Source organism: Bidens hawaiensis, unplaced genomic scaffold (assembly GCF_021521415.1).
Source record: "Bidens hawaiensis isolate Kalapana, Puna unplaced genomic scaffold, B.hawaiensis_p1.1 tig00035161_1, whole genome shotgun sequence".
NCBI lineage: Eukaryota > Viridiplantae > Streptophyta > Magnoliopsida > Asterales > Asteraceae > Bidens > Bidens hawaiensis.
This window is the reverse complement of record NW_027505357.1, coordinates 111,922-123,584: the sequence shown is the minus strand read 5'-3', so window position 1 is coordinate 123,584 and position 11,663 is coordinate 111,922. Positions and strand designations below refer to the sequence as shown.

Below are 11,663 nucleotides of genomic sequence, written 5' to 3'. Positions count from 1 at the left end.
CCCAATTAACATTTATTAAACATATCAACTAAGTTGTAAATATTGAGTTTAACTTGTAATCTTTGTCTGATATAAAGTATAAGCAGATAAAAGGAACTAGAAGCTAGAAAACTCTAAGGGACACAACTACTAGCTTAGTCTAGTAGCAAACGTGCATGTCTAACAACTAAATGGTTGTGGGTTTTAGTCTCACTTGATATACATGGGGTGGAATAGGTGGAAAAAACAATTAGCTGTTCAAAAAAAAAAAAACTTTGAGGGACCGACATAAGGACATCAGGCCCGATCGGGTATAAAGAAGGCATATAACTTTCCTAGCTTGAAAGGTTGAAGCTGGATTCTCGTGTTTGTATAAAGAAGGCATATAACTTTCCCAACATAAGGACATCAGCCCCGATCGGGTAACTCTAAGAATCAATAAAAAACGATTAGATGGGGACACCAACCCGGTCAAATTTCCAGCAGATGGATCAAGATACGTGTTTGGATCAATTCGTTTCAATACCCACGAGAATACAAATATTATTTGCAAAGAAAGTGTCATTTAAATTGTTAGCACGATTGAGTCAATTCACGTGATGAACCCCTCGAATGGAAAAAATGTGTTCATTACGAGTTAAGTGGTGATGAATAGCAGTATAGCACACTCGTTCGAGGCTGATCCTTCACTAATTCACTAGTAACTGTCCAATCATTAGTAACTACGTGATCAACAATCAACAGTAATTGTGCAGTCAACGACAACTATATTGTCAATTAATGGTAATCGAGTTACTACTGGTAGAAGCAAAACATACGTTTATATCTCTTTTCTGTGAAACAAATTGCAAATAACAAAATTTCTTATCACTCTAGTTGATTGTTCTCATGCACCATGGCCTTTATTCGCGGGAAGTGTAAAACTGTAAATTTCCATTATTGTTCACAACTTTATTAAAGATTTCAAACATGCATACAATTGACAATACAAAAGGAACAAAAGTACATAACTTTATTTATTCCAATCATGTATGATCATGTAAAATTTGCCCAATTTTCATCCTTTATGAAAAAGGACATGCTGAAGACTCTCCGCTTGTAATGGAATCTCCAGCAGTGGTGGCACCGGTGGCACTGACACCCTTCATGAGACCAGCAAGCAGTTCTCCTCTATCGAAGAAGAATTCCACGTTCACGATTTTGAAATTTTCATCCAACTAACAAAAGGTTCTAAAATTAGACATCGTACATTGTTTAACAAGATTTACTACTATAAAAATAGATAAAAGTGACCAAATTTTGCGACTAAAGCTAAATATGGTCACAAGTTACATTAAAAAAATAAATTAAATTAATTTTTGTTGTAAAAAACAGTCACATCGTTTATTTAGAAACATAAAAAACAGTAAAAACGACCAAAAAAATTTATTCAAATGAATATCGGTCGCAAAAGCTATGGAATATGTATTCTTCACCTCTATTGTAGATACACCAAACATTTCAACCAATTCACCAGTAGGCGGATGGCCTTTGAATGGTCCTTCCATATAACCCCAGTGCCTAAACTTGTACGCAATTATCGGAGGACCGGAATAAACCTGAAGTATCTCCACCGCAAAGCCTCTAGGAAACGTGGTAGTAAAGAGTTTGTGAGCCGTATCCACGGTTTCCTCACTAGGATCATACATTCGTAGATTTTTTGACAATGAAGTTTGAAGAAACATATTGTATCCTCCACCTATCTTAACCACATCTTGTCGTGTCAAAGGTTTTCGGCCTAAAAATCATGGAATCTTAGGACATCAACAGTTGATTTGATCAAGTAAAGAACAAAAGTTTGAGTTTCTTTTGAGTTTACCATTAACCGACAATGTTAACTTTGTAACATCAACTGTTTTAAAATCTTCAGCTTTCATTTTGTGAAACAACTCCATTTCCCATGTTTTTAACATATTTTGAACTTGTTCTTCCAATGAACCTGAGGGCCATATCTTACCATTTATCCGAGTAGCAAAAGCATTAGTCCAAAGAAAAAGGCAAATATATAGAACTATATATATAAGCGCAAAAGCAAAAATTAAGATAATAACTAATTCAAGTTTATAAAATTTTGTGCATATGCTACAAAAGTCTTGAAGTTTAACGCCAATCATCATTGTAATAGATGAACATAATCGGCACAAAACCTTTTATATTATACAAGGCGTAACCGTCATATTGATAGTTTATTTATTTACTAACGGAAAATGTTGTTCATAAACTATTTTAAACCAACATTTCTAAGCTACTCTTTTACATATTGTAAAGTTGCTACTTGTGTAAGTCATGATGAGTTTATATGTGAGTCAATTGGTAAAATGACTTTGAAGCCCAAGGTTTGGAAATGATACATGTTATTTGGTGAAGTTATAAAAAAAAGGTAAAAGAGTAATTGAATACCTTCGTCCGGCCTTCTTCAAAGAGTTTGTTGACTACATCAAAGTTAGGAGGTACACCCAATCTCCATGTGGTGTTCTTCTCACCTTCACCACTCATGAAGCATCTGTATTTGTCCACATCTGAACCTTTGTATTGATCCATTGCTTGTGTTTGGTTCTTGATAGAGAAAAGTTTATATAACAAGTGGAATACTGGATAAAGGGATGATTGGAGAGAGTTGGTAAAAGAGTTCAAGTCCTAGAATGCTTTCTTTAGTGTTTAGTCAATCATGGTAGGAGGAATAATGACGTTTAATGTGGTCCCCTCATTATATGGCTCCAAAGTCAAGTAGTCCGGATGAACTTTGATCCTAACACATTCCCCTTCATAGTTGGTACTTTGTTACTAATATAATCACGTTTATTCGTCTCATTGGTTTTTCGAGTACTTATTGTAAGTTAGTAACAAGTTATCATTCTTATAACAGTAATGCCTTGATTGGACAAATCCTTAATCCTTCTAAAACCTTTGGTTTCGTTTAGTTGCTTTGAGAGGTCTTTGTAGGATATAGGTCACAATAATATTTAAATTTATAAAATAAAAATAAGTATAACGATACTCTTGTTATACAAGGGAAATATCGTAGTAGACTACCGTGTACAAAACCAAAAATAAATTTAATATAGAGAACAATTAATATAGATTCGTGTCGATGTCTTTGGTGAGAACTTCAACAAAAACCTTTTGACTCGAGTCTTCCACAGGTTGAGTATCTTCACATTCGTCTTAGTTTTCCTTAGTGTGGCTACAGATTTTTACCCTTGACCGAACTCCATTGGCTACAACAAAACATGAACATAATAATATATATTGAGCGTTGGTTGAGACACGTATTCAATACGCTTCCCTTAAAACAGAGTTCGGGTCTCTACTAAAGAATCCGTCTGTCTCCCAGGGTACAACAGCCGAAGCAGTATGTACTACCGGAAAGGCTACGCGCCCGAGGTTACATCGGATATATCGGTATTCTTGAAAAATGAATATGCTAGAATAATGTGATGAATGAATCAAGTAGAGAGTACTCCTCTCTAACTATATGGATTTTTGAGTGAACACATTTTTCTCTAGTTCTTTCAAATGAGGCACAAAGTCAATTAATATATTCAAGAGTTGAGAGAAAACAAGTGTCTCACTTAATTTGTGACTTAATGTAACAATAAAAACTCATTAAGTGTCATCAAGCCACTTTACTCAAGAGTTTCACCAAATCAAGAGTTTTATATCATTATTACAATAATTAATTTCCATTTACATTTTCTGAATTTTCCAACAGTCTTTTAGTTACTTTCTTTTGGGTTTCCTTCCTTTAGCCACACTTAATTTGGGCTAGTGTTTGCTATTGGGCGTGTTTCTCTTATCATTCGAAGAGCCCATTTCATGGGTAATCTCTAATAATTATAATCTCGATTCGTTGAAGATAAAACCGAGGGGTGGCTAGATGATCTCAAGGTGATGATAAGGAGATCAAATTCAAATATATTATTATTTATGTTTTGTTTATATTTTATTAGTTTACTTCTAGCAATTTGTGTTTGTTAGGCTATAAAGTTTTTATAAACATAATAATATGTTGTTCCTTCAGATTCAATAATCAAAAGAATCACAACATTTAATATTATTTCATAGAATCTCGGGTACAAGTTCAAGTAGAACAAAAGCAATTCTATCCAGCGGCGAGTCGGCGACGTCAAAATTCTGGTTCCGTAGTCAAGATTCTAGCAACAATAGTCGTATTAGATTTAAATCAAGGGGTCTGGTTGACATGTCGACAATTTCCTTTTTTTTCTAATAAATCATATATATTAATATGTTGAATGTTGACATTTCCCTATTTTTTTAAATAACCAATACGTTGTTTATAGTTGGATTGTCATTACTAAAATATTTATATGTTTTTTAAAAAAGTGCTTCTGTGTAGATTTCTAAATAAAATAAATAATGATATTAATAATTATAAAATTTATAGGAACTAACCAGGCATTTTACAAAACCGCACGAAATGCCTTTCTAATTTGAAAGTTGACTTCTTTTTCGTGACTTTTAAGTTTTGTGAAGTGATGTGTTCTAACTTAAAATTAGCAAAGTATTTAAACATGCGTGTTACAGTGGAGGAGTCAAATATGATTATTTATAGGTCGTTTATTTATACAAATGAGTATAATTAAGACAAAATGGTAAAACTGGTCCTTTATGTTTGCATATTTTTATAATGGTCGTCATTTGGCAAACTTAATGACAAAAAACATCATTTATTCTTAAAAACTCTATCACGGTATGTCCTTTAGTCCTAACCTAGTTATCTTTTTTCGTTAAATCCATTCATATGCATTGCACATGAGGGTAGTATTGTAATTTTACATATTTATTTAATAATTGAAAATACAAAATCTATACTATATATATAATACATCAAATAAGGGCAAATTAAGACACCCGTTTTTAAGTAATTTACAACACTTAAAGCATGAGGTACATGTGTTAGTAAGGGTAAGCATGTCTTTTAAACACAATTCATTCATGTTACAAGTTTGGTCCCTCATCTTTAACCATAATATGTTTTTAATTTAACTTGTAAACTAACTTCTCACCCATGATTTTTAAACGACTATAGCCTTTTCATACGTTAATATTTTTATAAAAAAATTGCACCATAAAAACGAGTATTTTATTCTCTTTAATTTGGAAATGATATTATTGTAATTTTTTTTTTCATTTTAAATAAATTAATATGTTATGTAGGGGTGTTCAATGTCGGTTTTGATGGTTTTTAAGTTAAACTTGTGAGTCCAACCGTTAATGCTGATTTTTTGTCGTCCAAAACCAAACTCAACCATTGAAAGTTGAAACCGAATCGTTACTAAGGTCTGGTTCTAGTTTGGTTTCACAGTTTAAACTTTAATAATAAATTTAGTTTAAAATAATTAATAATTTAAATGTACCATCAATTTTAACTAAAACCCAACATATTATGATACTTGAGATGATCATAAATAAAAAATGATAATTTTAGCCACATAAATGGTAAATATTAATGGAAGATCTAGGACGCGAAATAATAACAACAAAGATTACAAAATGAATCATATTGCAATTAGATTAATTCACAGTCTTTTCTGGTTTCATATGCCCGGTTGCTGATATAAACCGCGAACCACCGGTTGCCGATATAAACCGCAAACCAACCGTTCACTACGTTTTGAAAATTTTGAAATCGACCAACAAACCGAAAGTAAAAAAGAAAAAGAAAAAAGAAGTCAAACCAATGACCGATTTAAACAATTTCAAGGTTTTAACCAACCATAAACACTTATATTTGTACGTGATTAACAGGTTCAAACACCTACTGCATCGCGCGGGCACCCGTCTAGTAAGTAAACATGTATAAAAGTAAATACTCTCTCTCTCTCTTCTTCTTCAATCCATCTTCAAGATATTACCACATGTTCTGAACCACTGATTTTGAACCTTATAACACAAACCTAAATCGAGCAACTAATTAGGGTTTTGCTCCATCATAAATCTCCAATTTGAGCAACAAGTTAGGATTTTGAACCTTATAACACAAACGCTATGTCGTTTTTTTCTTTCCGGCAACATAGCAACATCACCACCCACTCTCTCTTTCCTTTTCCTCGACGTACACAGATCTGGATTTTCGGCAGCCGCTGCGACTGTGGGGAATCAATCGGAGGAATGGATCAGATCCTGAGTTTGAAAACACTCTTTTTGAAGCAAAATTATAGATCTTCAATGATGTAAGGCCCCGTTGCCGGTAGCCCTACTTTCGTGTTGGATTTACTCATAAACGCAGTTCTAAATATCAGAGTTAATTAAAACATTCGCGGAATATAAAAGCTTTCATAAAACATTTCATAACAAAACACATCTTGTCTTAAAACGTCATCTTGTTTTTCAAAATAAACAAAACATTAGACTTAAACGTCTTGAGTCTTCCGATGCCAGCCTCTTATTCAGTGCCACGTGTCTCCTCAAGCGAGCTGCCTTGTCCTACTCACCTGCGTGCATACTAAAAGTAAGCTACGCTGAGTGAGTTCTAGTTAATCATACATTATACAATACACACAAACTTATATTCTTTCATTCATACTTTCATACTTTCTTACTTTCTTTTGTACTAACTTGCTTTCATATCTTACGTTATAAAGAGCATTACGTCCTACATTCCTCGAGTATTATTAGGGCTCGGTACCCTCCTTCCTCGAGTATTATTAGGGCTCGGTACCCTCCTTCCTCGAGTATTATTAGGGCTCGGTACCCTCTTTCCTCGAATATTAGTAAGGTTCGGTTCCCTAGTTCTCGAATATTAGTAGGGTTCGATTCCCTCTTCGTTACCATACAACCATACATCATACCTCGAGTAGTATTTGGGCTCGGTACCCTTTTCGTAACCATACAACCATCATTTCCTTCTTTTATTAACTTTATCACGTTCATACGCATAAGCATACATATCATACTTACCTTATACATAGCGTCACAACCTGACAGTACGTGCAATATCCGAAGACCGTTCACGTACCATCAAGCAATCATTCATATATTTCACATTATTCACATAAGGCATACACTTATCTCTTAGGATAAGCGTATTAACAAACATATTGAGTATGCACACAGCCCCGAAAACATAGCACATAAATGGGGCTAGAAACTCACCTGAATCCTGTTACGCTCTCCGTTAATCGTTATTTCCTTCTTGAGCTGTGCACGGCTAACTGTATAATATTTACATGTATCAATTAACTACCACTACTCATATCATCTTTCTAGTCTTAGCTACTACCCACAATGAACGGGGGTCCGGGGGCAGCGCCCCTGGCAGCGGGGTCTAGGGGCGACAGCCCCTAGCAGGGTCCAAGGGGCAGAGCTCCTGGCTGGGGTCGAGCTGCCAGGTCAGCTTGGAAAAATTTTATTTCCATTAACTGTCGTAACACATTTTCCATTATAATTTCGAATCATTAATTAGTTTGCTAACTCAAAAGTTCAAGGGGTGAATTGTAATTAATTCATTCTTTTTCTAAGTCCAGGGACTGTTCTGTCATTTTATTAAACTTCCTAGTTTGTTATTCAATCTTTAACGAATTGACTTATCTTAGCGAACTGGTCATTTGTAATGAACTGAGCCCTCTAGCGAACTGGACCTCTGACGAATCCGTCCTTGTACGAACCAGTCCACATAGCGAATCAGTTCAAGTAACGAATTGGACCTTCTAATTCGTTATCTCCTTTAACGAATGGCTATAACGAAATGGGGGGGGGGGGTTAATTCGTTATTTTTTCCTTAACGAATCAGGACACGAACTAAGGCTAGTTCGTTATCTTTCCTCAGCGAATCTACTTAACGAATCACCCTTAATTCGCTAAATTCCCGTTAGCGAACTAGGGTTAGGTCAGAGAATGTCAGAACATTCCCTGACATACCCTTAACCTCGTACTACTTTTCCGGCGCCGCCTTTCCGGCGCCGTCATTGCCGGAAGGCCGCCGGAAAAACGCGAACTCACCGGAAAAAACGATTTTTAACTCGTTTTTCACCGTTTTTCGCCCCGTTCGATCCAGATCTGAGCTAGGGTGATCCCTAGGCTCATCATAGGTTCGGTTTATACCCGGTTCCACCCGGATCTCGTGATTTAAACGGTTTAACGGTGTCGGCTCGTTGTTTCGCAACTTTATCTAACGGGTTAAGCTCATACAATATTAAACTATCGTTACCTCGGACCGGTGCTCGGTTTCCTTCTTGATTTCGGCTAGAGATAAGGAAGAACTAGAGAGAAATTTAAAGTGTGTGTTTTGGGTGGTGTATGGAATGTGTGAGAATGAATTAAATGAGGGATTAATGGTTTATATAATTATGGATCATGGGCTTAAGCCTATGGTCCTTTCCTCTTTCTTTCATAATCAAAGTCCATAATCCATATCCATTTAACCCAACACTAGCCCAACTCGTATTCTATTTCTCTAAACCGATAATGACCCACTATAAAATAGACGATATTTATTCTATTAATAAAACCGAAATTAGGATGTTACAAATGAGGTTGTGGTCTTCAGATTATCGGCTGCCACTATTTTTCTCATATCTGGGTTTCGGGTGTGTTTGCCGGAACCTTCACATCGCCAGAAAATACATGACGGCTTCATCGCCGGAAAACGGTTAGGTTTAGAGAACCACCGTCGTCGGCGGTCAGATTATGAACAACTTGAAGATGGATTTAAAGAAGGAGAGAGAGAGAGTATTTACTTTTATATATGTTTACTTATTTTGTATATTCAATTATTAAATAAATATGTAAAATTACAATACTACCCTCATGTGCAATGCACATTACTGGATTTAATGAGAAAAGATAACTGGGTTAGGACCAAAAGACATACCGTGATAGAGTTTTTAAAAATAAAGGATGTTTTTTGTCATTAAGTTTGCCAAAGAACGACCATTGAAAAAGCGTGCAAACATAAAGGACCAGTTTTGCCATTTTGTCTTATAATTAATGAGTGGTGGTCCAGTGAGTACCAGTAATTCATTGAAGATCTTCGGTTTATTCCTGAGCAAATGTAAATATTTATGGGTGTATTTTTAAGGCTAACGGGTGTACTCTAACCTATCTTAACTCCACATAAGTCTAACATCACTTATTTTTCTCTCTTTCACTCCATCTCACATAAAGGAAATAGTTTAATCCTTTTAACTTCATCTCACCCATATTAATTATTAATTTAATATATTGTTCTTTACCTTTTAACCCGTTAAAAGCATAATCCAATGCCCATTTTTAACAAATTTAATACAAGTGGGGAGTGGTTTAATCTATCTTTAAAGTGTTATGTCATTTTAACCTATGTTAGGGTTAGAGTTTACCCCATGATCTAAGTGTAGGATTGCAGCAGTAGAGTAGATTGCCGTTCAAAAAAATCATCGATTGATGTTAATGTTTTTAAAGTCTTTAAAAACACCAATTGGGATAATCGTTGTGGGTTGCATTAGGATCAAAATTGACGTCATATATTATTAGTTAGACATTATATATATACTAAATACCAACTTTCAGTTAACTCATAAAATGACACTGTAGACGGTTTTAATATTATTTTAATAGAAGTTGGTTACTGAGTTATCATTTCAATCAATGACTGCCACTCATTTTCTTCTTTTCTTTCTTTAATATTTTGTACTGAGGTACAATCAAGAAAGCAAAGTATACATACTACATATATTAGTAGGATTACAAGTCACATTATACACGAAACTTAAACTAAGGCTGAGGGGTGCGGAGCGCTAGTCAGGGCGCGTGAGGGACTTCGATAGCGCCCCGGGGCGCGAGAGCCACACCACCGGGGCGCGAGAGGGGCGCGAGAGGGGCGCGAGAGCGGAAAACGAGGCAGGCGCCAGGAGGCTCGCGCGCGTGAGTGGCTGTGGGAAATGGGAAAGAGCCGTTGGAAGGCTTTAATAATGAATAAAAATATTTTTTTTTTTTTAACAAAATCATCTATATATATCACAATACATATATCACAATACATATCAAACACAACCATTCTCACATACTACAACCAAAACGAATATCACACACCACACCCAAAACCCAAAATCACCCTATCTTCGAAACCTTTTTTTAAAAACATGTCTGGAAATTGGTACCCAAACCTAGATTCAGATTACCCTTACGACGATTTATGGTCGGCACCGGAACAACCGATGTTTTATTCGGGGTCGCAACAATCATCCGGCTTTCAACCATCCAACATGCAACCGTCTCCTAACTTTGTAGTTCCGGAGACACAAGAACCGGAACCAGAAGGTGAAGCTGCGGGACAAAGAAGACGCGTCCACCGGAAAAAACAACTTGCAACGGACGGGTCGGGTTCGGCTTCGACCGGAAGGGCGAAACGGAAAATCACTCCGTGGTCATCGGATGAGAAGGAAGCCCTGTGTCGGGCTTGGATAGCCATTTCTGAGGATCGGCGTTGATGCGGAAGTAGGGCCGAAACGGACTAAAACTAGTTCGTCTGGAGCGTACAGCACAACGGACGGGTCGGATTGCCGGGTTGGATTCGACCTAAACGTTGCGGGGGAGGAAACGTCTTCACCGCCGAGGAGGCGGCCATTGGGAAGGGACGCCAGGGGGAAAAAACCGGCTGAGGGGGAAGCCGTAAACATCAACGATCTTGTTGAATCCCTCAATAAATTCAACAAAACCCTGGAGGTGGTCTCTGTTGACAAAAAGGAAAAAAAAAGAATGAGAGATTTGGACTTCCTTGCAAGAGACTTCAGCCACCTAAATCCGGTCGACCAAATGCTGATGGAAAAACAAAAGGAACGTATCCGGAAGAGGTTGATCGAAGAAGACGAAGCCGAAGAATAAGAATAATGTTAATGTGTTTTTTTAATTTTTTTTAATTAATGTGTTTTTTTAATTTTTTAGTACTTTAATTTTTTTTATATATTAATGTGTTTTTTTAATTAATGTGTGTTTGTTTAAATAATTACTTGTTTTTTTAATAATACGTTTTTTTAATACATTTATAAAAAAATAAAAAAATAAACCGCTCGCGCCCCCTCTCGCGCCCCTCCACACCATGCCCCGGGGCGCTATCACCACTACCAATACCCATCTTATCAAGTTTCTCTCTCTGCCACACGTCACAATATTATTGGATGGCGCCCCCACTCACGCCCCCTCTCGCGCCCCCCACACCCCTCAGCCTAACCAATGAAAGAATGTATCATTGTTTCCATAATTTGTTTTTTCAAAAATATTTATCAGTTTTACTAATATAACATTTAAAAATAATTTTAGACGTATAAGCGATTTTAATTAATTTAACAATGAAACGTGTTAATACTAAATAAAATTATTTTAAAATATAGTTTATTTTATGATGCATTTCGGGGTTAACAGGTCAGTATTGGTATTTGTTTCTATGGTTTCGATCAATGTAAAACATATATAGATACTCTTACAACATAGGTACTGATGTTGGTTCTATCATAATATGCGTCGTTATTTATTTTTATTGTTTTAAGTTTCGTTATTTACAACAGAAATGTAAATTTCTGCCGCAACGCGCAGGTATATTTACTAGTTTTAATCTAACATATAACAGTTAACACCATTAATACGGGCTTAGGCCCATCAATAATTAACCTTAAGATATGGGCCCATGAAAGATTAGCATTTAGCACCTA

General features: G+C 35.9%; 1 protein-coding gene across 1 annotated transcript; it reads right to left on the bottom strand.

The window, feature by feature from the left end:
• Window positions 1-901: 901 nt before the first annotated feature.
• On the bottom strand, window positions 902-2,588 carry LOC143612671 (pathogen-related protein-like). Its single transcript, XM_077086600.1, has 4 exons — window positions 2,419-2,588; window positions 1,838-1,970; window positions 1,455-1,756; window positions 902-1,196 (listed from the first exon to the last, which is right to left on the bottom strand). Exons 1-4 carry the CDS (start codon window positions 2,557-2,559, stop codon window positions 1,044-1,046), a joined length of 729 nt encoding a protein of 242 aa, XP_076942715.1. The 5' UTR covers window positions 2,560-2,588; the 3' UTR covers window positions 902-1,043.
• Between the last annotated feature and the right edge of the window lie 9,075 nt (window positions 2,589-11,663).